The following is a 27978-nucleotide window of genomic DNA, read 5'->3' as shown; positions in this document are numbered from 1 at the left end:
AATTTATTTTTATGATTTTTTTTTTACTTTTTTATATTAAAAATATCAAATATCTATATAAAAAATTAATTTAATTTTTCTTTTGTAAAAAAGTTATTATTCTTTTTCAAAATATTTTAATTAATTGTTGAAAAAAGTTGATCTTTAAAACAAAATATCAAATCCGGCCCATGCAACGGCCAACGGACTCTGCATGAAGCTGAGCGATTTATCTGTTCTTTAGAGGCTGTCAAGTGTCAAGGGTAACCGAGCCGGTGGGCCCAAACACCTACCCATTTTTTATATATAAATATATTAGTATCTTCACTCTCCACCACCGCGCGTGAGCCACACATCTCTTCGTCCACCTCTACCGTTTATATGGTTCTCACTTTCTCACTTTTAACGCACCTTTCGTTTCACCGCAGGCAGCTCCTCCTCCTTTTAACTCCTCAATCTCTCAGGTGAAGAATCCCCACCACTTCCTTTCCTTTCTTCTTCAAAAGTGAAATCCCTTTATCTTAAAGAAGTCTTCATCTTTCTCTTTCTTGCCATGCATGTCATTAGTTTTCTCCAGTTTCATCATATCAAGTTGCTTATTTTTTCTTGTATTTCATCTGATGGGCTTTGAGTTATTCACATTGCTATATTCTGTTTGAAAAAAAAGGTTTTTTTTTTGTTTCTCTATTCGGATGAATACCTTGTTGTTCATATTGATGCAATGAAAAATAGTGCTTTTTTCTTTTTAATACCATTATTTTTTTAAGTTTTTCTATGTGATTGGGAAGAGTGCTTAAAACCCTTCTAGGGGATTCCAAACTGATTGCAGAAATGTGGGTTTTACTTATCTACAATGGTTCTAATCTGCTATAGTTAATTTGCTGCTTGTCCTTGCTCATCAGCTTCAGAAAGATAGTATTGAGGTAGGTTTAACTTTAAATCTTACAAAGTACAAAAGGAATTAGATTGTATGCCTTATGTAAAATTAAAGTAGTTGATTGACCCTAAAGTGATTTATTCAGTTCAAACTGTATAGTTGGCCAAGGTGGATTCCAAATTGCTATTGTTTTAGTGCCTAAAGAATTTAGAACTTCCTGTATATGATTTGATGGTATATAATTTTGAAATTTCAATCATCCATGAATGTATGGTTCATCTGGACTCTATTTAGATCCCACATACCGAGCCAAAATAAAAAATTTAGATCCCACATGGGCCCTCACTTTATGGATGGTTGAATTAAATAATTTGTAAAGCTATAGGCGAAAATAACCATAGTTGATATGAAACCCAACATTTTGTCTTATTCTTCTGTCTTCCTCAGAAGGGATAAAAAGAATAACTTTTCTGTATAGTTCTTACAGTTGGGATATATTCCTGATAAGAGTGAAGCACATTGTTAGCATTGATTCATCATTAAGCCCTCATCAACTTGGCATATGTGTGATATTCTTTGTTCACCTGCCGGTAGGCTTCTTTTGCCTGCTTTTAGTTTTGGTTATGACATAGGCTTTTGAAATATTTCTTGAAATATGAAAATTGACCAATCTTTTCATTCAATATGGTGATCCTTGACTAGGTTTCAGACAGAGAGAAGTTTCTGGAAAAATTGTTCAAAAAATCTTCATGGCAGATGCTATTGACCAATTTCCAGACTTGGGGAGTGTGTATAAAATTTCTAGTCGCCAAGTTAATCAACTAAGTCAGAATGTGGCAGACATCAAGCTAGCTTCTACACAGGATGGTGACAAAGAGAACTCTTGGGAATCCAAAAACAGAGTTGCTGCAAATTCATGGTTTCGTCAAGATTCTACTCCTAATGCATGGGGACATCCAAATGTGATTCAGAAACTTAGAATGCAAAGTAGTAGTGGTTCAGAAAAGGCTACTGGCAATGCCTGGCCAACTCAAAATGCTGTTTCTCTGAATTCCTGTGGAAATGATGGTGCATGGAGCCAACAAGGTGATGGAACAAGGGGAAATAGTTGTATAGAATCTCCATCTGCAGAGCATGGATGGAATGGCCCTGCTCTAGCTGGTTTCACTTTGTCTAATAGTTGTCAGGATGGTCAAGTAAAAACTGACCACCAAGTTCGTGATATTTCTGATGACAGGAATGGAGGTAATGAATGTGATTATGATGGCTCTGATGTTGTTTATGATAGTGAAGATCTCGATGACTATGAGTCTGATTCGGATGAAGATGAGAAGAGTCATGAAACACGCAAGAAGAGCAAATGGTTCAATGGATTTTTTGAGATTTTAGAGAAACTGACTGTTGAGGAGATTATTTCACCAGTTCGCAAGTGGCACTGCCCAGCTTGTCAAGGCGGGCCGGGAGCCATCAACTGGTATCGAGGTGTGCAACCCCTAATGACTCATGCCATGACTAAAACGACACGGAGAGCAAAGATGCATCGAGTATTTGCAGATCTTTTGGTTGAGGAGATGCGCAGGAGAGGAACTTTCATTAAACCAGTCAATGATGCATTTGGCAGATGGGAAGGGCTGAATGATAGAGTTGCAGATCATGAAATAGTTTGGCCTCCAATGGTTATCATTGTGAATACAAGATATGAACAGGATGAAAATGGCAAGGTACTTTCCTGCTATCAATCTTTGCTTTTGGAGATAGCTTACAATTTATATTTCCTGGTTTCAGGCAAGAATTGGAGCTAATGCTTACTGGTTCATTTATTTCTTCATACTTTAAATTGTAAAAGCAATCCGAAGAAAATGCTACATGGCTTACTTTTCTTTTTCAGTAAATATCTCGACCTAATATACTGTTGATTGCTTTGTACTGCCTATAATTTCATCAGTGGACTGGAATGGGAAATCAAGAGCTTCTCAATTACTTCAGCTCATATGCTGCAGTAAAAGCAAGACACTCATACGGTCCACAAGGGCACCGGGGGATGAGTGTCTTGATCTTTGAGAGCTCGGCAGCAGGGTATTTAGAGGCTGCACGTCTGCATAAACATTTTAAAGAGCAAGGGAGAGATAGGGATGCTTGGGATTGTTCTCGGGTTCCATTCTGTCCGGGTGGGAAGCGCCAACTCTACGGTTACATTGCCATGAAAGAAGACTTGGATATATTTAACCGACACTCTCAAGGTCTAATCACTCTCTCTCTCTCTCCTTTACCCCCCAAAATATTGTGTCAATGTACGTACACATGTACATTCATGTGCTAGATAAAGAAATAAAAAAAAAAAACCACATGGTACTTTGTGCAGAAGTTTGTTATTTACGTATTTAGCAAGACAATAAAGGTGGCTTGTGAGAGCTACAGGTCAAATGAATAGGTTCAAACAGAAGGCTTCCTGAGAAGCAAAATGAGAAAAGAATATGTCATATAAATTATTAAACTGAAACTTGGCTATTTCTGATTGCTGTGCAAACATTACTGTGTTAATTTAAAGATTGCAAACTTTCAGTGTCATTGCAAACTTGGAAGTGATGATTTATAATTCTTCTTTTTCTTTTGGCTTCATTCCCATTCCAAAATTTTGATGACTTTGATAGTAGGAACCTCACTTGAGTCTGGAGAGAGGTTTAAATCTCAAAACAACTCTTAATCCACCACATGACAGTTTATTCTCATTTGGGATAATGCGGCCTTGCCATAAAACATACTATTATCTTACTAAGAATAGCCAGTAACCATGCATTTAATATTTGCTCCCTCTAGTGTCAATGTAATTTTCTTATGTAGTCAAGTTTGATAATTTGTGTGATCAAGCAGGAAAGTCCAAGCTAAAATTTGAGACAAAATCATACCAAGAGATGGTTGAGAGCCAGATAAAGAAGATAAATGATGATAGTCAGCAGCTTACCCAACTTAAAAAGAAGGTTGCTCAAGAACAGCAGCACTCACAAGCCCTTGCAGAGTCTCTAGGTCGATTAAGTGAGAAGCTTCGCCAGACAACAAAGGAAAATTATATTATGAGGCAGCGAACTAGATTGCAGCATGAGCAGAACAAAGAAGAGGTTACATTTTCAGAACTTTGTATTCCTCTACTTTTATTGCCAATTATGGTCAACAAAGGACATAAAGGATGCCCTAGGACTACCTTTTCCACGTTTCACAAATTGGTAAATCTGTGATGGTACTTGGTGGATGGTATTGCTATTATTGTTCTGCTTCTTCCATAACTTGCAGGGAAACTGAACTTAGGTTAATTTTAAGAGTCAGTGCAGAGCATGAACATGCTTTTGTTTTACCCTCTTAAATGAACAAATCAAACAAAGCTTTATGTTAAACAGTTGGGACAAGGTACATGAATCCTCTTCGTCCTCTTCTCCCAGAGAAACCCTTCTTGTGGGACTTGAACCTGGCTTCTAAATATTGCTGCAATTGCAGTGCTCTATAGCAGATATTTCTTCCTTGTAGCTATTTGATATGTTTCAATTGACATTGAATTCTTTTAACTTGTTATTGCAATGCTTTAATTTCCAGTTGGGTGCCAAAGAACAATACTTTAAGGAGAAAATCAACATCATTTACCAAGCCATAGACTCTAAGGAAGATAATTTTGAGAAGCTGCAGAGGGCAGCAAGGGAAAGAGTTAAGCAGTCAAATGCAAATCCGACAAGGAATGAAGTTGGGTACAGGTAACTATGGGACATGCCAAGCTAAATTTATTCTACAAGATGTTTTATTTGAGTATTCATATATGTCCAACTTGATGCTGTAATGGACGTTTATCTATTTTGAGATGAAATTTCTATACATACTGACAATTTCAATACATACTACCTTGGGAACTTATTGACAATTTTTTGTTTTCTGCTGACCTGCTTCTGCTCTGTCCATCAAAGGCAATATTTGTGACTATTTAGAAGGAAAACAAGCTACTTGCTTTAACAAATTACATTCATGGAGTCTCATTTGGTTGAAACTCAAACTTGTTGATTTCATTCTACAGTCATAACCTGATAAGGACTTTTCAACATTTTTTGAACATTCAGTGCTACTGAGATGGAAGAAAATGCGAGGTCCATGATAATCGAGGAGAAAAAGATGGAGGCATTCGATGCAGAGAGGGAGAAGCTGATGAAAAGTCATCAAGACAGAAGGTTGGAAATCACACAGAGGTATTGGGAGGAGCTGATTGAGCTTGAGAAAGGATTTGAAAATGAATTGACCCTGCTCATGGAAAAGTACACCCCAGATTGCCTTGAGGAACTGACCTACCAACAGCCTTAACGGACTAGACAAGAGAGGAACAAGAGATATGAAACCAGGATAGATGGCAGTGATACTATCCCCAGAAAGCAAGAAGCATACATAATTTTTTGCTTTGAGGTAAATATACACCAGTTTTGTACCTAAGATACTTCAGTTTTCGACACACAGAGAAAAGAAGGGGGTCGGGGAGAACACTAATACATTGAAACTTCAAGTTCTTTTACATGTCTGAGGATGCTTTTTCTGTTTCATCTGTTTGACAATGACAAATTGAACTCAATTTTTTCCTATATCTATTGATATAATTTTGTTGCATTTATATGTTAGATGACTGCTTAATGTCCAGTTTGGCACCCTCCATGCAAAAGTAAACCAGGCAAATTCTCTCAATTTTAATGAAAGTATAATACTGATTACCATTTTTGCTGGCTAAGGAATTGAGCTTTTCATCAGCACACGTTTGGAATTATTGGCCAAGAAGAAATTTATCTTTCCAATGTTAACTTAAATTCATGTTTTTTCTTGATGATCAAACAAACAGAACATGAAAGATAATTTAGATTTGGGCTGAAGCCCAAAAATTCTATTTTAATTTGTTTATTATTCAAGTTTCGGGGCTCAAACATCTTTTGGGCCTAGACAAATTCCCAATTTGGGCGGAGCCCCAGTTTAACTCAAAAGATTTAATAGAGGAAAAACGGGAAACTAAAAAGAAAACTGGAAAAACCGTCGGAGGCTTACTACAACAGCAATGGAGGGAGAGACGGCGACGTCAACGTCGACGCAGAGGTCGAAACGAAACGCCGTTTTCATGGCTTTCGGTACCAAAGGCGACGTCTATCCTATCGCTGTAATAAGACAAATTTACACTTTTTTTTCAGCTCTTTTAATACTTGAATTGCTGTAGACAAAGGTAAAACAATTTTCAGTTTCAGTTTTACTGGTTGGTGATTCCAGGCCATTGCTGCAGCTTTCGCTGCTGACCAGAACGGTTACGACGTCGTTTTGATCACTCATTCAGCACATGAGGTCCTTCAACCTCTTCTTTCGTTCCAAGTCTTAATTACTGATTAATTATAGTTACATTTCCATTCCTTTTTTTTTTGTTTGCAATAAAAGCAAAAATAATAAATTTTGGTTAATTCCCTTCCCTTGTAGAATCTAATTTCTCATCTAGAAAAAAAGAATGTTGTCTTTCTTCCGATTTCATCGCCACCTGTTCTTTCTAGTAACGGAACCGATGATAAGACAGGTTTGGTTTGGTTTGGTTTAGTTTGGTCGCTCCCTTTTCATCTCTATTTTAGTTGCTGATTGATCATATCTTGTCAGGCTCATCGGGAATAGAATTTTCGGAGCAGAAAAGGATTATTACAAAAGAACACAGACGAGAATGCTACTCGGCGGTGGAAAGGATTTTCGGGGATGGTCCAAGCTTGGAGGGTGATTTTATTGGGATAAATTTCTTCGCTTTGGTATTTCTTATTGGAAAAAATTACAATTCAAAATTAACTTGCTTGATAAGTTGGTACTGTCACGTACTAATATAATGAACAATTGTAATTTTCTGTTAAGATTTGCTAGATATATTGAAATTTAATACTTGTGGGGTGTTGTGATGCAATTTCTTTTTAAGGTTGCTTTCTCATGATTGTTCCTCAGGAAGGGTGGAGCCTTGCAGAACTTTTTCGTGTGTGTTGTGTTGTTGTTGCTCCTTATGTTGTTCCATATAGGTAAGGGAAAGAATTTTATCTTAAGTCTTAAGAACTGAACTCTCCATGTTATCAACTTATTATTCTTTGTTTTGGTGACTGGACAGCTATAATCCAAAAGGTCTTTTAATACCCTGGGATGAGGGTTCAATTGATTGGTTTTGTTGAATGTGTTTATCTAAAGAAAATGAAAGAACTGAATGCTTTTCAGTGCCTCATAGATTCTAGTAAATTGTCACTTGTTTGGGCAATTATTTGATGTACTGAGTTATTAGCAGATAGTTTAGTTGATGTTATGATTTTGTCCAAATGGATTTTGGCCTGTCTGTGTTCTGTTTTATATATTTGAAAGTCATCTATTGATGTTCTTATTTTTTGTTCACGTAATTTGTTGTATAGTGCACCTTCATCCTTTGAGCGTCACTTCAGAAAAGAACTTCCTTTTTTGTATAAATATCTTCAAGAAGCTCCCACTGACAAGGTAGTTGAATCATATAACTTAAGTGCTTCTGACAAATCAAATGACTTTCCTTTGAAATTTGATAGAGCCCAAAGGATAGTTATTTTTTTGGTTGTTTACATATTGTATTTAAATAGGTTTGACCCTTGCATCATGTATATGAACTTCTTATTGTTGTATGATCATAGGTTTGTTGGAAAGATGTAATTCATTGGATGTGGCCACTTTTTAGTGAAAATTGGGAGTCATGGAGAAGTGAAGATTTGAACCTGAGTCCTTATCCTTTTGCAGTTAGTATCTTTTTATATAGTTGGAGTCCGTTTACTCATTATACAGTTTAAAACTACCTAATTTTGAGACTGCGTTTGATACTCTGAGCAGGATCCAGTAACAGGTCTTCCTACTTGGCACGATAGGCCACAATCTCCCCTACTACTGTAAGTCTGCCTTTTCACAGAGGAATTCTATAAATGAAAGGACTATAAAATATTGGATTAATACATGGGTATTCTTCTTTGATTATCAAGTACTTTTATGTAACAGGTATGGGTTTAGCAAAGAAATTGTTGAGTGCCCTGGTAACTCCTAAGTTTCTCTGCTTCTTGTTTCAGTCTCCTTTTCTATGAAACATTTTACAGTGTGCACAGGTGTTCAATTTTTTTGAGTGGCTTTTGTCATCAGAGTTTCTGGTAACTAGTTGATTCTGTAAAGAATGAGGAGGGTTGAAAGTAAAACTGAGCCCCATAAGTAAAATTGCACCCTGTTTTCTGTTTTGGTACTTCTTCCTTATATTTGCATTGCTTATGGTATCCATGTGTTAACAGATTATTGGCCATCAAAAACCCGGGTTTGTGGCTTTTGGTTTCTGCCAATTGAGTGGCAGTTTTCCTGCAAGGAATGTGGAGAAATATCAACACTGCTTTCCTCAGGGCATCTGACCACAGATGACATGTGTTCAGTTCATGCTGAGTTACGAATTTTTCTAAGGACTCCTATCTCACCACCACCTATTTTTATAGGGCTGAGTTCTATTGGAAGGTAGGTTCATAAGCTTGTTAGATACCTTAGCTGTCTGTAGAAAGCGTGTTTTATCTCTCTCAACACTTTGGTTATCGCTGCATCTTGGTGTTTTGTGGAACTTCCTTTTTGTTTTTTTATCTAAATAAATACAGAACTTGGATTGATACACACAATATGTTGGAATTATAATGTGTATGATCCTATCATCTGTGTGGATTTGCTGTTTTATGATTCATTGATGAATGATCGCTTTTTAGTGCCTTTTCTGTTTCTTTCCTGAACTAAGTGCTGTTTTTTTTTGGCTGTTTGCAGCATGGGATTTATGAGGAATCCTCAAGCATTTCTACGTATTCTACAAACTGTTCTGGAGACTACATGTTACAGATTTATCCTTTTTACAGCTGGCTATGAACCATTAGATTCAACAGTCCAGGAAATTGCCTGTGAAGCATCTTCTTTTTCAAACCAAAGACAGTTGATTCAAAATGGGATATCTCTTTTTGACAGCCGGCTCTTTTGCTTTTCAGGGTGAATATTTCTAGTTTTATCTGGATAGTGGAAAAAGATTAAGATTGCACTTGAAGACTTGTTCATTTGGAAAGTAATAAAATGCTAATTGTGAGATTCATGAATCACAATTTTTTCAAAATCTTAATGATACAGACCTGAGTGTTTCTAAAGTGGGAAATAAGCTTTTTGGATGTTGCTGAAACCTGACATTTTGCATAAAGTATTTATGGCATATTTTTTTTTGCTCAGTCGTATTTTATGGCATATGACATCTTATGTAGTTTTCTCAACTTTCCCCCTCTTTTCTTGTACAAAATGGAAAAATAACATAAATGCTTCGTACATATTTTTATGTGGAAATTTACTTGTCTTCTTATCATGTAATTAGTATGATACCATACAATTGGCTGTTCCCAAGATGTGTAGCTGCAATTCATCATGGAGGGAGGTGAGTGTTCTCCATCATATTTCATTTTCTTTATGAAGATATTTATTTCAGTTAATGCACAGAAGATGTTAGTTTTGGTTTATAAGTTGCATTGCTTGTCTTCAATGGAAAACTAGTGGATCCACTGCTGCAGCACTATATGCAGGTATCCCTCAGGTCAGTTGCATGGTAAACCCTTTCAAGTATATTTTCATTGTTGCAGATCTCAATTATTGTTGGATTTGTCTTTTTTTTTTTTTAGCATTTCAAAAAAAAATTTCCTTGCCCTTATCCAAAAATAATAATTGTTCCTTGCAATTATGGACCTCTAACATAAAGGTAATGGGCATTTTTTATGGATTGCAACAGCAGATTCCTTAACATCCTTTCTAAATAATTGTATTTATATTTATGTGTGTGTGTGTGTGGTATTGGTATTTGTTATCCTTTTCTTTCCCTACTTCTCTCCCTCAATGACAATCAGTGGATGGCAGATACTATGTCCATTTATGCTGGATCAATTCTACTGGGCAGAAAAAATGTTTTGGCTTGGAGTTGCTCCAGAACCACTGAGAAGAAACCATCTGGTTCCAGAAAATGATAGTGACACAAGCATCAGGGTTGCTGCAAAAATACTGTCACAAGCAATACATGATGCATTATCTCCTAGAGTTAAAGAACGCGCATTAGAAATTGGTAAAAGGATTTCTCTTGAGGTAATGGCTGCCTATTGTGATACACTTTTTACGGTCCAATCTTCTAATCAAAGCTGATGAGTATGGGAAATTGTCACTGCATGAGTCATGCCTTGTTAGTTATTGTCTCTTAACTTTTCATACTCAATTTACTTGCTGGTGCTTCTAGGTGTTTAAATCTGTTTCCATTGAACTTCAGAATTTGTTCCATAGAGGTGTGGGTAATTATGTAGAACTATATGGTAAAAGATTAGTACTGAATAACTCCATAAATGAATGCCAAAGCATTTACTTGAGTGATGCATCTCCCTTTTGAGATCTATTCTCTATGTTATCCACAGTTATCATTGTCGTTGGTGCATTATGCATTTAGTTGGTGATACTGTATAAAAGACTAGCCCGGGTGCAACAGCATTGATAACCTATGGCATATGGTAAGAGATTAGTAGTGAATAACTCCATAAATGAATGCCATTGTATTTACTTGAGTGATGTATCTGTCTTTTGAGATCAATTCTCTATGTTATCCACAGTTATCATCGTCATTGGTGCATTATGATTCTACATTAATTGGTGATACTACATAAAAAACTAGCCCGGATGCAACAGCACTGATAATCGTTGCTAGATAATGTTCACCTTTTCTTAATTTTTAGATTGACTCCTGGTTGACTGGCAGATCAGCATTTCCGAGAACTTGTATAACTTCATATTGTAGAACTTGTTTTATAGACATCAACTGCCCCATTTCCACCCTCATTTTGGGGCAATTTCTGCAGATTTACTCTCTCTCTCTCTCTCTCAAATTTAGAGTTTGTTGGATGAGCATCGTGTTGGGGTACTGAGATTTTCCGAAACTTATTTCTTCATGTTCAGGATGGAGTTTCAGAAGCTGTGAAGATCCTCAAGGAAGAGATTGGTAATACAATGTAAGATAAATTTGGAATAGAACTTTTGTACGAAATTGCCTTTGACGTTGGACCCGTCCTTCAATGCAATTCATTATCAATAATCTTTAATCCTCTTGTCCCTGGTAGATGGGATAATTAATTCAGAATGACGCACAATGTGTCAAAGAGGAGCCAAAACAAAGTGAGGAAAACCCGAGTCAAGGAAAGAGAGAACAATCCCATGCGTTGAAGTTAATGTGTCCCAATACCTTAACATACAGAGGATTCTACGCCTAGCCTTTCGCATTCTAATGTGTCCTTGGAGCAGACAATCATGCTAACGATTTCAGAGATGTACTCTCTCGGCATAATATCCAATCTCAACTGTAAGAAAAGTAAACTCTTCTTCTTATCAACTGAACTAACCCGTATGGATAGCTATCACTAACATTTTACCTAGACAATAATGCTTTGCTTGTCTTAGATTCAGTGATTTTTAATGTATCAATGAAGTTGAAAAATTCTTGACCTTTTACTGAGATTAAAACTCCAAGCCTGTGGGAATTCCACCTTCCTAACAGGGTAGGTGAACCATCAAGTCCAAGCCGTAGGGTTGTCTAACAAGTGTTCTTAGTACATTTGCTTGTTATCATAGAACCATGGAACTGTAAAAAAGTTTACTAGTAAGAATGGTGTTGGTAGTTTAAAAGGTGAAAATGGGAGCCGTGTTGAGGTCAGAGTGATGGGCTAGCTCACCTAAAAAAGGCTTTGCAGTGACATGTGCCTCTTTCTCCCAGCTTTGAACAAAGACTAAAGATTAATGCGAAGGGGCAAGTTTTTCAACAGGTAACTACCGTTGTCAAATTATTTAAATTAAGAATTTCTGACATTTGGCTTTCTGTCATTGCAGAAAATCTGTTGAAGTTGTCGTGTCGGATCACAAAAAAGTTAAATCACAGTTGTTGTTGTGGGGTGGGTTGTTAGCTTCCTCTAATGGAAGAAGACTCTTAATTTATAATGGAATTCATCCTGTAATTATCGGCTTCTTCACATCCCGGATTGATTGAACCAAAACCTACCAGCTGGCAAACTTTATAACCTGTTTCTGTCATTTTAAATAATTTTACATAATTTAATCTTATTAAATTATCATAAAAAAATTATATTAAAACATACATCAAACATTTAATTTAATAATTGATATATAATTTCTACTTACAAGCATAAATTTCAAATCTTTCTTTTTTTTAATATATAAGAACGCATTTATTAAATCGTACCACTTTTATATCATATTATTTAGTCAAATAAATCTCTTTTTCCTTTTCGAAATATAATCACAAAAATTTCATCAATTTTAATTTTGGTGAAAACAATTTTATCAAAGTTCCAACGCTAGATTTACAATCATCATTTGTTTATTTGGAAAAGCTTTAAATACTTCTTATTGTAATTTTATGCTTGAGTTCGTTGGCACTGAGGACTGAGGATGCTAATTATAGCTAAAAGCACTCAAAACAAAAGGAAATCTTTCTCCCAAAGTCTTCCTCATCATGCAACTAGCCAAACCCATACAGATACAATGCTATCTTTGATTGCAAATTCAAACTCATTTTTATGGCACTGACGGAACCCATTTATTTCGGTAGACATGTTCAAAGAAGCGTGGGTCCTACCCCCAAGTACAGCCCAACTACCCCATTATAAAGGCCAACTTCCCTTAGCTTATCTCCTCACACAAATCTTGTAAAATCTCAGTGTGCTTACTTACACCCTGCTTTCCTAGTTCTACCGAAAATGGCTCAGGGAAGAGGCAGTGCGATAGCGGCAGCCACGGTGATGCTCTGCTTGTTGCTGCTCCATTTTGAGTTGGCTCAAGCAGCAACTTACACTGTTGGCGGATCCAATGGCTGGGCCTTTAACTCCGCTGGCTGGCCTAAAGGCAAGCGCTTTAAGGCTGGTGACACACTTGGTAAGCTTGCATGTTTTTTCACCATATATCTTGTTTCGCATCAATGATTTTGGACTCCAAGAACGTTGGTGGGATGTTGGCTATACCACCTTGTTAGACATCTTTGCCTACCCTCCAATTTATGATGTGTTGTGCCCGAAATGTTCCTAGGGATATAATGTTTTTCGGTTACTCTGATCCATCCTCACAACAAATTTACTTTCAACTAGTAGCTTTTAACTTCTGGTAATGGATCCTAGTGTTATTTTTGTGGTTGAAATGGGATAAGAATAACTAAAAGAAGTGTAAAAATAGTTTCCTTACCAGGGTCATCTCTGTGCATGAATGTACTGCCATTAATGTATTAGTCATTAACATCAAGACTTGTCAACATCTTTCTGAAACTCTGAAGACGTTCAATAAATTGAAAAGAGAACTCATCAAACAAACCATTTTCAGATCACAATAGGGTAATTGCTGCATGCATCATTAACGGAGAACTGACAATTTTAGCCCAAATTTTGTGTTTGTTATTGCAGTATTCAATTACAACCCTTCAATCCACAATGTGGTAGCTGTCAACCGGGCCGGATACAAATCATGCACAACACCAAAAGGTGCTACAGTTTTCCAGTCAGGCAAGGATCAGATCAAGCTTGCAAAGGGCCAAAACTTCTTCATCTGCAACTATATTGGGCACTGTCAGGCTGGAATGAAAGTAGCAATCACTGCTGCCTGATCTGAGATCAGCCGGGGTCCTGGGTTGATCAGTTTGCTTTATCAACTTTATGTATTAATGTTGGACTTTGGTGTCAAAAAGTCTGTGCTAGTGCTAGTTTGTGTCAAGAAGGGATGATTAGTTTCCATGGTAGTCTTTGCTTTTGTTTGAGTGGGTAGTTGGTGGTCCATATAAAATAAAAAATGATCATAGTAGTATATAGTTAAATGGAAATCTTGTGTAATGCTTTGTCGCTATGGTTTACTTGTACTCTCTTTTGCAATAAACATTAAGTGCTGTTTCTGTAGGAAAAAACAAAGCATATTCCCAACTCCCAAGGCATTTGAATGAGAAATACAGGGCCTTCCATTGAACATCGATCAGATCTAACTTCATCAGTTTAAGCATCACTGACTGATACAAGAAATAACAGGAGATGAAGGAATACATCCCCCTCAAAAATATTCAACTTAAATTGTTAATTCACAGTTTGACAATCATTAATGTTTTTAAAACTGTCACTTATTTGACTAATCCGTTAATCAAAAGTGCAGCCTGAACGTTAAAAGTACTTAATTGTCAATTTTTTTCAAGTATCAAATCGATAATTTTATTACAATTAAAATACCGGATATTTAATTAACCCTTTTTAACTAGTGGATCTGTGGAGACTTTCATTTTTTTTTTCTCTTTCCCATATATTTAAGTCGACTAGTGGAGTGAGGAAAATTATTAAAGTGTTGGTCATACTTCAACCATGGCCCTAAAAATGCTATAATTTTAGGTCTTATTTTTCCATGTCCTTGGATCTCAAACCACCCATGTGAGACGAAGATTGCTTAATTCTTACACAAATTAGTATTTCAAAACAATACTTTTGACTTCAGGTTTTCAGCCTTACTTCCAGAATTTTATATCAAGATGATTTCAGGGAAAGGACTGAGGCTCCATCCTCAAAGTTCTTCTCCAGAAACATTATGGAAAAGCTTTCTGTTCTTATTTTCCTGTGGAAAACCCTGGTAGAATATGGAAAAAAATCTTTATGACGAAATCATCAGGAATTCAAATTACATATTGATTTACTTGGTAATTTCTTTAAAAACCCAAGATGTTGCTACCATTCATATTTCCTCCATAATTAGTTGTTGACCTTGTGTTCGAGGATATACAGAAAAAATGGCACAGCCAAGAGTCTTTGAAATAATTGCTAAAGGCTGGTCCTTCAATGTTGAAAACTGGAACGGTAAGAAGTTTTTGCCTGATGATGTTCTTAGTAAGTGAGAACCATTTCCTTATACAAGTTTTTTTCAGAATTCAATTGAAAATATCATGTTAAAATGATAAACATTCGAACATTTGATTTAATTAATAGTGCATGATTTTTTTGTTTAAATAACAAATTCGAATTCATTTTTTTTAAAATTTAAAAAAATAATTTAACCATCAAATCAAAAATAAAACAAGAAGAAAGAGATTGATATAAACTTAGCAACTACTATCTGATCTGGTTTTTGCAGTTTTCAACTATGATCCAGCCATCCACAATGTGATATCAGTGAACCAAGTCAGCTATGATACATGCACCCTTGGGTCTAATTTCAAAGCATATCAATCAGGGCATGATCAGATTGTGCTTGCGAAGGGATAGAGTTACTTCATAAGCAAGAACACTGGAGATTGCAACAACAAAATCAAGATTCAGGTCGCTGCATGGCCCCTGTACTCAGACTGATCTAATTAACTGTTCATGGCTCTGGGTTTCAGGAAGTGACTCAAGCAAAAATCATGTCGCTACCATTTCTTAGGAATAACCAAAGAGGGTTTCGGGCTTAAGGTCTATCAGAACCTGTCAAGAAAAAAAAATAATTCAAAAAAGTTTGAATTAATTAGGCAGAATAAAAATAAAAATTTATGGAAAAGGAAAGCATAAGATACTAATAGATAATGTATTTTTTTATTTTTTAAGTGTCTAAATCGGAATTTTATTATTTGATAGGTACCGAAACCCTATAAATATTTAATTAAAATTTTTAATTATTATCAGATCCTATTTAAATATCTAAATACTGTTCATTAATACTCGAATTAAAATAAATTGAAAATAAATTTTTATGTATATCATTAATAAAAATTAAATTAATAAATTAAAGTTAATTCATAAAAAAGTAATTAAAATTTAAAATTATAATTAGAACAATTAATGAATTTTAATGAGTATTAAATTGATTATAAATACTTTATAAATAAATAATCTACATAAAATTAAAATTTAATATTAACAATTATTATTTATATTTTGTAACCGAAGACTACTAATAGAATCTTACTTGAACTTGTGAATGGTAGTAATTTTACTATCCATTGACTTCCTTAAGAAGGCAACATAATTAAGAAAATTAAACGTTTTTGGTTTTGAATTTTGTGTATATGAAGACTAGAAGTAGAAAAAAATGCCTAGAAAAATATACTACTTAATTGCCAAACTACTAATAAATAATTCAATTGTCAAAACCTTCCAAAAATCTTTCTAGGAGAAATTAAATAGCTATTTACTTACCCCAAATAAATTGGCAAATTAATTAAGTTTGAATTGATTTATATTCAAAATATATGTTCCAAAAATATGTGGATTTGTTTATTACGAAATTATGAGCTCGTGAATTCATTTCCCACTCCTAATTTTCAGTGGTAATTCCATATTCTCATGCACAATATGGCTTAATTATTTTCCAGCCATGAATGCACCAAATCAATTGTAAATCCAACATTCAATTACAATTTAAATATATATATATATATTTCACAAATTTCTTTAATTTCCATGAGGGCACAGCCTTTTCAGGCTATAAATATCACAAATTTTTGTAGGTTAAGGCGAATAGTTTTGCTGGAGAGTCATTGGTCTGTCTTTGCTTTCTCCAAATATGAGAAACTCAATCAAAGGAAGTTCAGTGGTAGCCCTAGCAATGCTGTTTTCCATGCTGCTAATTCAGTGTGAGGCTGTTCATTCAAAGCCAAAAACCTATATGGTTGGGGACGAAGAGGGTTGGGACTTGGTCATCGACATGGAAAGCTGGACCAAAGGGAAAAACTTCCATGCTGGTGATATTCTAGGTATAAAATTAATGCTATACATCAACTATTATTATTATATATATATATATATATATATATATATATTTTTTTTTTTTTTATGTATTGAAATGTATATAGAAAATTAATCGATAATAATTTTTATGTTTAATTGGAATGCAGTTTTCAAATACGATTCCCAGCAGTTTGATGTGGTGATCGTAAATCAACAAGGGCATGACTCATGCACTGTTAATCCTGGAGCTACAACGTTTGATTCAGGGGATGATGCAATCCCTCTTGCCTTCGGAGCTAATTATTTCATTGATAGTGACCATGATGCCTGCGCTGCTGGAATGAAGATGGCCATCAACGCCACCGCACCACCCCCATCCATTTAGTTTTGATCTTTTCCCTTTTTTACAAAGCAATATGTGTTGAGTTTGCAGCTATTTTAAGTCTAAAATTTTGTAATTCTGCTTTATTTGCTTATGTAATTGCATCGATCATAATTAGCATTCGAGTATTTGATTCATTGGTTGATGTATAATTTTAGTAGAATTCGAATCCCTCTTCCCTTAATTCAAAAATAAAAAAATATATATCTATCCTAACTAGATGGTTTTCTTTCTCCTTTTTATTCCCTTCTCTCTCTTTTGTTATGCCACAAAATAAAGAAAATATATGAAAGAAGTTTGGAAGAAAATACTACCAAGAACAAAAAATTAAAGGTTTAAGAGTAAAATTAATCTGAATTTTTTATATTTTGTTTTTGAGTTTAGATTATTCAATCTGTACGAAAGAATTTAGCTTTTTATATATTCAATATTGGATTTGACCTAATTTTATAATAAGTTTTTTCTTTAATGAAGAGGCTAATTGAAAAACACTGAAAATAAATTTGTTTGCGAGTTAGTTTTTTTCTTCTATAATTATTAAATTTAATATTAATTTATATTTCCTTACTATTATCTCATCTAAATAAAATAGAAAGTTTAATTCATCAAAGACCTCTTCTCTAAAAGAAAAAAAATTCATAAAATTTTTTATAATAGAGGTAAATAGGGTTTTAAAAAATGATTTAATTTCTAAAAACTTGAGAAATAATATTAATAGTGAAAAAATTGTGCAAATAAAAAAAATTAAAATAATGTTTCATTATATATATTTGGGCCCTATCCGTTGTTTCAAAATTTTGGGCTGTTTGGACCACTAAGTGGACTGACCAGCCCAATAAAAGCTTAAAAACTAATTTTTCTTTTTCTTGAAAAAATTGCAAAATATTCACTTAAAAAAATTCACAACATTATAAAATCAATTAGTTATTTTTATTATTTTATAACATGGCCTACTTTTTGTTTTTGGATACTAAAAAACATCACCTGCTTTATTATTAAATTTACTCCTAACAGCGGTTCTGTTCATTGCACAAAGTCAAAACTAATTTATTGAAAATTATATATTCTTTTCCTAATAAATTTGTTTAATTACCAATTTAGCAATTTATAGATAAATGATTACGTGTCTATAGGTTTTTGTTGAAAACTAAAATATTTTTATCTAAATATTTGATATAGAAAATTTGTCATTTTTGTAAAGAATCCAGAATGACAGATTGATGTATTCTCATTTTCCAAATAAAAATATGGAAATAACCAACTTTCCAAGAAACCAAGCTACCAAGTTCATTGTTTGTCAAGTCTCTGGTCTCTATAAAATGCAATACCTTGTTTTCAAGTTTGCTAAGTTTTACCAACAATAACAAGTCTGAATACTGCTATCTCACAAAAAAAATCTCGTGCAAGAAAATGAAGATGGCAATCATAGGCAGCTCAATCCTAGCCCCAGCAATCTTATTTTTGATGCTTCAGTACGAGGCCATTCATTCAGCGCCAACCACCTATTTGGTTGGAGACGAGGAAGGTTGGGATCTATCAATTAGCCTGGAAGGCTGGCCTAAAGGGAAGGATCTCCATGCCGGTGATATTTTAGGTATATACATCATTAATTATCTCACAATATTTGTTTCAATGTTTCTTGTTTATGTTCTGTGCTCTATCTTAAGATTCAAACGTCCTTTAAGTTTCCTTTTGGAAAAGGAATTGTTCATTGATGGCTTACGATTGTCTTTGGTTTATTGTAGAATTCATATATGATCGAGAAGACTTCAATGTGGTCGTGGTCAATCAAACAGGACATGACACATGCACAGTTAACGATGGAGCCACAGAGTTTAATTCAGGAGATGATAAAATTCCTTTGATCTTTGGAGCTAATTATTTTATATGCAGTAAAAAAGAAGGTGCTTGTGCTGTCGGAATGAAGATGGCCATCAACGCCACCGCACCACCACCACCACCACCACCACCACCATCAAAATAAATATTACATAGCTATTCATTCAAGAACTTATCTTGAATTTAGCTATTTAATAAAATTTTAATTTACATGTTGTTTATCGCTCGGACTTATCCGGAAAAAATGAATAAAAAAATGTTGCATGTTCTCTGTAAATAAATTTGTTTTCTCCTAAATTAGCTATTTAATTTTTTTTGCTTTTCTTCTATTTCCTTGCCTTACTTTTGTCTATTTGATTTCTCTTACTGATGTGAGATCTGTGACACAATATTTTTCCATTTCCATAAAAAATTACAAACTATTCACTCAAAAATAATCACAACATTATAATATTAGTTAATTATTCTTGTTATGTTTATTGACATCACTTAGTTGTTGTTTTGTGATACTACAAAATATTACCTACTTATGTTATAAATTTATTTCTAATAATGGCCTCGTACATTGCACGAGATCAAAACCAATTTATAGATAAAACACATATAATGTTTTCCTAATAAATTTGTTTAATTACCATTTTAGCGTTTTATAGATAGATAATTAAGTATTCGTAGATTTTTATTGAAAACTTGAGTGTTCATACGTAAATATTTGATATTGAAAATTTATCAATTTTGCAAAAAATCGAAATTGACAGAATGATATATTCTCAGTTTTCACATGAAAATATGAAAATCATTAGAACATTTCATGGTTAATAAATAGTTAACAGAATCTTTCTTCTATCCAAGAACTACAACAAATCAAATATTATTAGAGAACCACTGATTTTCCACAAAAAGGGAGCTACCGGGTTTATTGCTTTTTCAATCTCCACCCTCTATAAAATGCATTAACTTGTTTTCAAGCTTGATAAGTTTCACCAACAACAAGAAATCTAAATATTGCTATTTCACAAGAAAATGAGAAAGGCAATCAGAGTTAGCTCAGTCCTAACCCCAGCAATGCTACTTTTTAATGCTTCAGTATGAGGTCACTCATTCAGCACCAACCACCTATACAGTTGGAGACCATATTGATTGGGTCCCAACAATCAACCTGGAAGCCTAGACCAAAGGGAAGAGTTTTCATGCCGACGATATTATAGGTATATACACCGTTAATTCCTTTTACCCAGATTACTTCTTGTTGGTGAGAAAATGGTGGTCCAGGATGATGGAAGAACTTAACGAGGAATTGGTTTATTTAAAACTGCAATATTTGAATCAAAACATCGATGATTAAGATGTTGGAACCTGATTTGATAGGAGACTGACCTTCTTTCTTGGGATTGGAAGGGAAAGGGTAAGCATGGCAGATGATTAAAGGTGTTGATGAGAGGGGTCACCTTTCGGCCTAAAGGGAACACAACAGGCCAGCAAGTTGGGTTTTCAATGTCCTCGTTCCTCAAACATTCTTTACTTTCTTTTGTTTTTCCCTTTTTCTTTCTGCTTCTCCTCCTTCCAACCCAATCATAAGCATTGAATTCCATGTTGTCTAGTAATCATATATGTTTGTGGTGCAAGGAGCTCTATACATGTAAAATCTATCCAGAAATTTTTTGAAAATTCGTTCTGTTCAGCCTCCAATTAGTAATCGATAAATAATTTATTGAAAGAAAACCATTTTTTGTGTAAAATATTTGTGGAGAAATCTAACATTTTTTTATTATTTGAATACATTGTCGTAAATATTTTTTTTGTTATTTGAATTATAAAAATATCAATATTCATCAATTATATAAGATAAGGTTCAAAGGTCATCTCACAAGAAAGAAAGAACAATATTTTTCAAGTGAAATTGATATAAAAAAGAGAGAAAAGCAGATGAAAATGTCCTACATTTTTTCAATGTAAGATTTATATTACTCATTTAGTAAAAGTAAATTTTTATTAATAAAAGAAAAAGAAAAACCCTGTATTTTTAACTAAGAAAAATTGTTAAAAACAGTTTAAACTTTCATGATTTCTCCATTAAAATTTTTTCAATGGGGAACATGGAAATGCAAGTGCAGAAATAATGGGCGTTGTGTATAGAAAAAGACAGGAATTCCCAAAACCTTCTACTGCTGTAATTTTTGATGTATGTGATGGTGCAACCTCCACTAACACATACTTTGAGCAAAAATGGAAGTCTAGGATACATACCATTTCCAAGCATAGTGCTTCTGGGAATCCAAAGCCTAACCAGAAAAAGACCAAAAGACAATGAGAGCCATTGACAGTGGAACAGGTGTTCACTGCAATCATGAAAGATGCTTTAAACGTGGGAAGTTACCATCTCTACCATCATTATATACAATGGAAAAAGGTTGATGGTATATGCAATGGAAAAAGGTTAAGGAAAAGTCGAATTTTTACATGCAAATATGGCTGCTTTTTAAAACTCTGGTGGATGGTTGACTTGTAAATAAGCAAAAAGGCAGCTCAAGATATGGAGCAAATCGACAAAAGTTACATGTCAAAACTGGTAGAATTCGTGACAAACAGCTAGCTATCAGAACTTCTCACGGGTCAGAAAACTCCAACCTCTCTCCAATCCTACCAAAAATTGACCTGGAAAAGAAATTTGAGGGTTATAAAGGAAAAATATGCAATCTTGATAAGGATATTACATTAGTTTCCCACCTGAAAAAAGGAAAAAAAAAAAGCTAAAAGATAAAGAATAAAAATGGATATGCAGGATGCTGCATAGATGGCCAATGAGAACCCAAAGCAAAATAAAGATAGGCATGGCCTGCAAAACTGGGATTGAACAAAAAGCTCTAGAAAGTAGAAACTGTTTCTTTCAGAACAGTTATTCCAACATCAGCAAGCTAGAGTTCAAATCTTTAATGTCCTAAATTCAATTGCAGCAAGACAAGATAGAATATTACCTTGTTGGAATTGTAGCATTTCCAACATCCTCGGGGCTCTACCTGAAGCGCTTCAGAACTGTCATTTAAGGTTGCAGCAACTAGAAAAACTGAACAGAGAATTGAAAATAGAATCCTAGCCAGCTTTAGCAAACATCTAACAGAGAAGGGTACTTCATTAATATCTCATAGGGTTTCTCAGAGAGAAATTTACAGAGCCTGTTTGACATACTGGCCGCCTCCAAGATCTATGACTTTGAACTGGGGTATCATGCATGAAGCATTCATGGAGGTGGACAGAATGCCAAATTGGCTCTGCAACAAGGCCTCTGAGAACCCCTAGATAAGGCAGAAAGAGAGACAGAGAGAATTTAGTTTAGAATAGCTGGAACTTGAAGTAAAAGGCAGGTTTGTACTAAAAAGAAATGGAGGAGAAGAGTTGACTAATTTGGGAAATCGTTGGTCATTGGCCTTTGGAAATACTAACAACGGCTTTATATAGAAAGAGGGGGTGCATGAGCGTGCATGGTGTTGTACGACCTAATGGATACGGTGGGGTGTTCCCTTGTATTTGTTTTCTTAGTCAATATTCAACTGTAATGGCATGCAGCAAGGACCAAATCTCCCTGCTTTCGTGGTTGTACCTTGGAAAGAAAAATACCCTTGGTTTTGACAATGAAAACCGAACAGCCTTCAGGGTACAACCTTAACGAAGCAATAAAGTTTTGCAAAGTTTACTTTTGATTGCAGGGAATTAAGAGTTTCTTTGACTATGGGGTTTCATGCTTCTCTCGTTGGGCTTTAAGCATGCTTTTTGACTTGCTGAAAAAAGGGCAATGCAGGATGGGCTGTTTTTGTCTTCCACTCAGCCTGGAATCACTTTGTCAACTCAAATCTGAGTTCAAACTTTCAAATCTATGATTATGATTTTAGGATTACTCTCAATTATGTGTTTTGTTTGTAAATGATTAGTGTTTTCCTTAACCATGGTCCTTTCCAAGACACTGTTTGGGAGATTATTCCTTTCCCATTTTCCCTTTTGACAGGCCCTTTTTTTTCTGCAGATGACAAAGCTATCAATAAAGATAGACGCAAAATGATTGAGAATTTCGATGATTGATTATTATTTTTCTTAGCAAAGGCCCAGGCCCTGGCCCTGTCGGAGGAACAAATTTTCTGCCTTCCTGAATGCAACTGTGTGCCGTAGTGCATGCCATCATACAAGGAAATGCGTGTTAGAAAAGAAAGAGGTTTGGGACTCTTTTTAACTGCAACAAGCATGCAAAGTCAAACACTCTATAAAGGGAAAGAAGAGTCAAAAATTCTACTGCAATGGAACAACCTGATAGGATCAAAGTTCAAAATAAGTACAATCAAATGTCCATGGAACAGGAATTTCATGAAAGCTTAAGATAAAAGGAAGTAGAGAACATGAGATCACCAAGAGGAAGAATGAATTTTGACATTAACTGACAAAGTAAATTTTACATTTTAAGATCTTTTTCTTTGTCACTTGCTGTGCCTATGATGTCTTACAATAGTTTAACAATTTTATACCATATGAATTAGGATACTAGTAGCTAATATAACTATATTTTTAGCCAAGCCATATCGATCCAAATAAAATTCAATTGCCCTCCTCGGCTGGTGGATGTGAGAAAAAAAACCTCGAGGGCTGAGAATAATCCTAAAATCCTATTCACACAAATGACCTGGCAAGTGTTTACTTTGCAGAACCATTCTCAACGACACCGTCATCAGTAACAATTTCCTCAACAGGGTTCTGCTCTCCCCACACAGCTGCATCTAGATATCCAAGCTCAAAGAGCCAATCAAGAATATTATCATCTGCTGGCTCCAGTGCCCAATTGAAAAGCTGAAGTAGTTGGCAAACAAAGCTTCAGCAACTTATACTCGGGAAAAGATTTATTCTACACTGCAGAGCTATGAAATTACCTCTCTTCCGGTGGCCCTATTCTCAGGATTGCAGTCTGGACTAATCCCAATTCCTTGCAATCCCAAACGACTGGCTGGAAAAGCACAAACGCGGACCTGCAAAGACCATATCAACCATCATATCACCATCCGGAGTAAACTTGTGAACTCATTATAGCAGACTATGTAATTTCCTGCGATGGTACACTAATTTTCATGCCATGTGCAGTAGCTACTACAGATTCAACTGCAGCCCTTAATTGCAAAAGCTATTGAATATATCTCTGAACAATTTTTTAACCTAAGTAATCGTTAACTTGAATAAATAGTAGCACCCATCCACAGTAATGAGATTGGCCGATCAACTTTTCACTTTTCTCAAAGTTGAAAATCTTGTCAAAAGACTTTACTTCTAGCAGTTAATGCCAGTACCAAACATAGTACAAAAAGCAAGCATAACAACACTCTACAGCGGTATAAATGTCGGCCAGTCTAATCCACTAGGCCTTTACTATTCATGTGATGAAATGATCACAAGAAAACATAGCAGCAACGTTCAAGCTATTCCGTAAGACTCTCTTGTTCCCGCAAAACTTAAAACCATGATACAATTTATGGCAGATTAGGTATAAAGGCAATGCTGTTTTCAAGTCCCAAAATAATCATACAGAATGTAATATATGGATCTTAAAACAGATTTGACTGAGTCCTCATTCTGCATCTCCAGTATAAAAACATTTCAATAACTTTTAAAAATACAAATATTATTGTTGTAGTGATGGAAGTCAGGATATTAAAATGCCACTTAAAACCCTAGCAATTCCATTCAAAATCATTTAGGATGGGTTAATTATCCTGGTTTAGGACCAATATCAGGTTGCAAAGTTTCTCAAAAAGAATGTCAGGGAACAATTAGTTTCCCAGAATTTTCAGAGCCAGTTTCAATTTTAAATGATCTCAAGCAAATACCGTCTTAGCAGCAGATGTTGGGGGCATAAATAATGTCAAACCCCCATCAATGCACAGACGATTCCGAAACATTGTTGCTGGTCTAGGAGCAAGATACCTGCACAGACCTATTGTATTAGAATAACTTCATAGCAAGCATCTCAGTGCAGAACTGTATATTAACCATTTACCCTGGAATGAAGGAAGATGTAATGACTGCATTGATGAGATCTTCCTTGGAGTCAAATTGATCCACCAGTAAACCCCTAGGCCTCCAAAGAATCTGAGTTACGGCAACTGTCATAATAGTTGGGGTTATAAGAAATGTTAATTGTTCAAAGTGATGAGGATTAGCAAGTCAATCAGTAATTCATGTTATGCAAATAGATTTATAAAGAAACTTCATATGCTAAAAGGAGAAACTATCATGCCTTCAACCATATCTTGGCAACAAAGAATGACAGATTGCTGAATCTAGTGCCAAGACAACTGAAGTAATTGCAACACCCCTTCTTCACTGTACTCAAAATGTTTTTGTAGCCACTTCCGTGCTTTAAAATATGCAATCTAGACCTCAGCAAACATCTTCAACACCATAATTGACCAATACTTTGCATGTTACTTTCCGAATGCAGCCTATCTACTTTTTCCTTAATACCAATTTGATCCAAACGGCTATCCCAATGTTATGATGATCTGAATGAATAATTCGAATAAGTTTTGATTGTCCGATGTAATATTAAAGTATCATCTGAATCTAATTATAGATTTGAAAATTTTGAAAAGAGCCTATCATTGTGGGATGGAGTTTACTTTGCTATGTTGAACCATCAATGCACATCCAATTTCTAATTTTGTTTTAAAGTATCATCTGAATCTTAAGTATAATGTATTGATATTGATAACTAATTATAGATTTGAAATTTTTGAAAAGAGCCTATGATTTTGGGGTGGAGTTCAGTGCGCTAGTTTGAACCACCTGCCACAGCAAAAATCTAATAGTACCGAATAATATATTTGCCTATGATTTGTCCATTCTCCCCATGGTTAGCACTTCTCTAACCAGCTCATTGTGCATTCTCAAGTACAAGAGAAATACTCACCACGAACTCTCCCATTGGACCTAGTATGAACATCATGAGGCAGAAACTTGTCAAGAACATCTCGGAGAACAGCCTGTTGATTTTTGAAAAAGGACAAGTTAATTCAAACTTCGACTAATTAGAAGCTGATAAATAAACATGAAGACAATATTCCTGTTGCTACAAACTATGAGTTTTTAATGACTTATAAAGCCACTAAAATAACAGAGCTTGCCAAAATTAGATTAGGTTAGTTTAAGTTTTTGTGATGAATATCATGTAGGGTTAGGTTGCAACAGTACTAGCACATGTGTAATGTACACAAACAGGCCAATAAGTGCATTAAGCCATATGTACAGTCATTGTGCTAGGCATACCCCAAGACGAAATGCAGTCCCTTTTAGCCGGCAATCATCAGCTAGGATTTTAGTAGCTTTTAGGGCCTCATGCATGCTAGCTCCAGAAGCGATCACTGCACATACTATGGCACCTGCAGATGAACCAGCCAATGGAGTAGTTTCCTGCATCAGAGGGGAAAGGGAAATCTCAGGTATGGAAAACATCTCCAGCGTGATTCATGATGAAATATGCAGAGAGTCATACAAAGAGTTTGCCAGTGTTCCCAAGAACTCATAGAGTACTTGCCAAAAAACCCCTACCGCCAAAGCACTTTCTAAAGTGAAAGATATACTTAATAAGAACAGGTATCTGAACCTTTTACTCTCAAGCTGTATCAGTGACATTACACCTCTCCCAAGATACATGAACACCCAAAAAACCCTTGATTATCTGCATAAACTCTATTGAAAACTAGAAGGTTGGATTTCATGCGGAATGCAATTTGACGCCTTCATTCCAAAGTGCCTGTATCTTTTCATCTCAGTTTCCCCTTTGGAAGTTGGAACAGATATATTGTACCACGAACAGGGATGTTCATGATCACTGGAGTCGAGCAGGTCAGGTATAGCTCAATATCCAAACTGGACTACTAAACTCATTGACTTAAGAAAAGAATCAATGGTAAGAGAATGGTGATTCAATTAGATTCTCTGTTCTCTATTTGTACTTCCAATAAAAGATTAGTTTTCTATTCTAAAATAGACACCGCATGTGTCCAAAGCCAACAGAATTCACCTGGTAATTTTATATTACTTGATTTAAATTAAACCTCAAGGAAGCCAAGATTCTTCAATCCAAATTTCTCTCTAAAGAAAGACACTTGTAAATGGACTTCCGTACCAATGAACATTGCATTAGAAACTTCAACATGCAAAATCAACAGAATTTAAACTCAACCCAAGAACAATCAAGCAAGAAAATTTCGTAAAATGAGAAAAAGAAAATGATGGAACCTTTATGTAACCCTTTTCAATGAGAAACTGAGCAACACCAAGATGATAAGGAAACAAAAGGCCAGCAGCAGAAAAGCTAAACCCAGGACTTGTAACCACTCTTCTTTCTTTCTCAGCTTCAATATCCTTAACTCTTTGTTCCCATATCACCTCTGGCTCTATCTCATCTTCCATCACTACCCCAATTCTCTCCTTATCATTGCTTTCATTACTTCCAAGCTCATTCCCATTTATTTTCTTTCTGGGTCTGTCAAAAACTGGGATACTTGTCCCTGAATTTTCATAAAAGCTTTTCTCAGAACTGCTTTTTATTAACCTTGATGCTATTCCCAAAAAAAGCTCCCCTGTTGCCACGGCAAGAGACTTCTTTTCTGAAGAAGAAGAAGAAGGTCTTTCTTGTGAAGGAGGAGTTGTGATGTTATTGTTGTTCTTAGAGGAGTTTGTGAAGAAAGCAAAAGTTTGGGGCCGTGGAGAAAGGGTGCACCCACGGGTGAACCGATGGTTTGTAGTCGAAGGAGAAGAAGAAGGGAAGGTGTGGTGGGAAAAGAAAAGAGAAGAAATAGAAGGAGCCATTAAAGCAGAACAACGAGGGAAACTAATGGCTCTGTTTGGTTGCTTGCCGAACCTCATTTTTAAAGCTTCTTCTTTGGAGGTTTCGACGTTTGATTAGTAACAGTAGTTCATTAATTAATTATTTGATTTTGGGTTTTGGCTGTTGTTGGGTTGTGACTGGGAAATTATATCAATGTTTGAGACGGTTTTTGCCAAATAAAATGGACAAACCACGGTGGTTAAGAGGTCATCTGATGTTTACGAGGATTGATTGTAATTTTATTTTTATCAAA

At 35.1% G+C, this 27978-nt stretch overlaps 5 protein-coding genes, 1 long non-coding RNA gene and 1 pseudogene across 14 annotated transcripts; 5 read left to right on the top strand and 2 right to left on the bottom strand.

Annotated features, from left to right (window-relative positions):
* The first annotated feature begins 469 nt into the window (after nucleotides 1-469).
* On the top strand, nucleotides 470-5499 carry LOC18607359 (protein SUPPRESSOR OF GENE SILENCING 3-like; annotated as a pseudogene). The gene is made up of 7 exons (XR_016024695.1): nucleotides 470-902; nucleotides 1335-1446; nucleotides 1559-2577; nucleotides 2802-3096; nucleotides 3728-3972; nucleotides 4442-4596; nucleotides 4954-5499. The product of XR_016024695.1 is annotated as a protein SUPPRESSOR OF GENE SILENCING 3-like (transcript).
* A 371-nt stretch (nucleotides 5500-5870) lies between these two features.
* Nucleotides 5871-11934, top strand: LOC18607358 (UDP-Glycosyltransferase superfamily protein). 4 transcript variants are annotated; one of them, XR_001926684.2, is made up of 17 exons: nucleotides 5871-6023; nucleotides 6131-6202; nucleotides 6332-6425; nucleotides 6503-6645; nucleotides 6833-6903; nucleotides 7282-7363; nucleotides 7531-7632; nucleotides 7724-7779; nucleotides 7886-7920; nucleotides 8167-8380; nucleotides 8675-8890; nucleotides 9261-9320; nucleotides 9437-9476; nucleotides 9794-10015; nucleotides 10871-10923; nucleotides 11032-11270; nucleotides 11795-11934. XR_001926684.2 is itself a non-coding variant. In XM_018115638.2 (16 exons), exons 1-16 carry the CDS (start codon nucleotides 5925-5927, stop codon nucleotides 11042-11044), a joined length of 1572 nt encoding a protein of 523 aa, XP_017971127.2. In that variant the 5' UTR covers nucleotides 5871-5924; the 3' UTR covers nucleotides 11045-11934. The 4 variants fall into 4 exon arrangements, 2 of the variants coding, with proteins under 2 accessions (XP_017971127.2, XP_088660136.1); XR_001926683.2 differs by having other exon boundaries at nucleotides 11682-11934; XM_018115638.2 differs by having other exon boundaries at nucleotides 11032-11934.
* A 676-nt stretch (nucleotides 11935-12610) lies between these two features.
* On the top strand, nucleotides 12611-13872 carry LOC18607357 (basic blue protein-like). The gene is made up of 2 exons (XM_007041473.3): nucleotides 12611-12856; nucleotides 13375-13872. The coding sequence occupies exons 1-2, from the start codon at nucleotides 12682-12684 to the stop codon at nucleotides 13572-13574; spliced, it is 375 nt and encodes a 124-aa protein (XP_007041535.3). The 5' UTR covers nucleotides 12611-12681; the 3' UTR covers nucleotides 13575-13872.
* Nucleotides 13873-15001: 1129 nt separating this feature from the next.
* LOC108660969 (uncharacterized) lies at nucleotides 15002-22548 on the bottom strand. Of its 5 annotated transcripts, none has more exons than XR_001926796.2 (4): nucleotides 21838-22512; nucleotides 21323-21517; nucleotides 21110-21201; nucleotides 15002-15399 (listed from the first exon to the last, which is right to left on the bottom strand). It is a non-coding gene; the product is annotated as an uncharacterized LOC108660969 (long non-coding RNA). The 5 variants fall into 5 exon arrangements; XR_001926798.2 differs by having other exon boundaries at nucleotides 21110-21144; nucleotides 21838-22504; XR_001926795.2 differs by lacking the exon at nucleotides 15002-15399 and having other exon boundaries at nucleotides 19671-21201; nucleotides 21838-22496.
* Nucleotides 16478-17049, top strand: LOC18607355 (early nodulin-like protein 22). Its single transcript, XM_007041471.3, has 2 exons — nucleotides 16478-16667; nucleotides 16809-17049. Exons 1-2 carry the CDS (start codon nucleotides 16478-16480, stop codon nucleotides 17024-17026), a joined length of 408 nt encoding a protein of 135 aa, XP_007041533.1. The 3' UTR covers nucleotides 17027-17049.
* LOC18607354 (early nodulin-like protein 22) lies at nucleotides 18388-19087 on the top strand. The gene is made up of 2 exons (XM_007041470.3): nucleotides 18388-18617; nucleotides 18769-19087. Exons 1-2 carry the CDS (start codon nucleotides 18434-18436, stop codon nucleotides 19005-19007), a joined length of 423 nt encoding a protein of 140 aa, XP_007041532.3. The 5' UTR covers nucleotides 18388-18433; the 3' UTR covers nucleotides 19008-19087.
* A 700-nt stretch (nucleotides 22549-23248) lies between the features above and the next one.
* On the bottom strand, nucleotides 23249-27845 carry LOC18607353 (Acyl transferase/acyl hydrolase/lysophospholipase superfamily protein). The gene is made up of 7 exons (XM_018116237.2): nucleotides 27134-27845; nucleotides 26159-26302; nucleotides 25803-25875; nucleotides 24891-24996; nucleotides 24721-24817; nucleotides 23773-23868; nucleotides 23249-23692 (listed from the first exon to the last, which is right to left on the bottom strand). The coding sequence occupies exons 1-7, from the start codon at nucleotides 27761-27763 to the stop codon at nucleotides 23540-23542; spliced, it is 1299 nt and encodes a 432-aa protein (XP_017971726.2). The 5' UTR covers nucleotides 27764-27845; the 3' UTR covers nucleotides 23249-23539.
* Nucleotides 27846-27978: the final 133 nt, after the last annotated feature.

Source organism: Theobroma cacao, chromosome 2, assembly GCF_053813885.1.
Source record: "Theobroma cacao isolate CCN51 chromosome 2, ASM5381388v1, whole genome shotgun sequence".
In the NCBI taxonomy this organism is placed as follows: Eukaryota; Viridiplantae; Streptophyta; class Magnoliopsida; order Malvales; family Malvaceae; genus Theobroma; species Theobroma cacao.
Note: the sequence above shows the minus strand (reverse complement) of the source record. Positions and strands in the feature narration are given on the sequence as shown.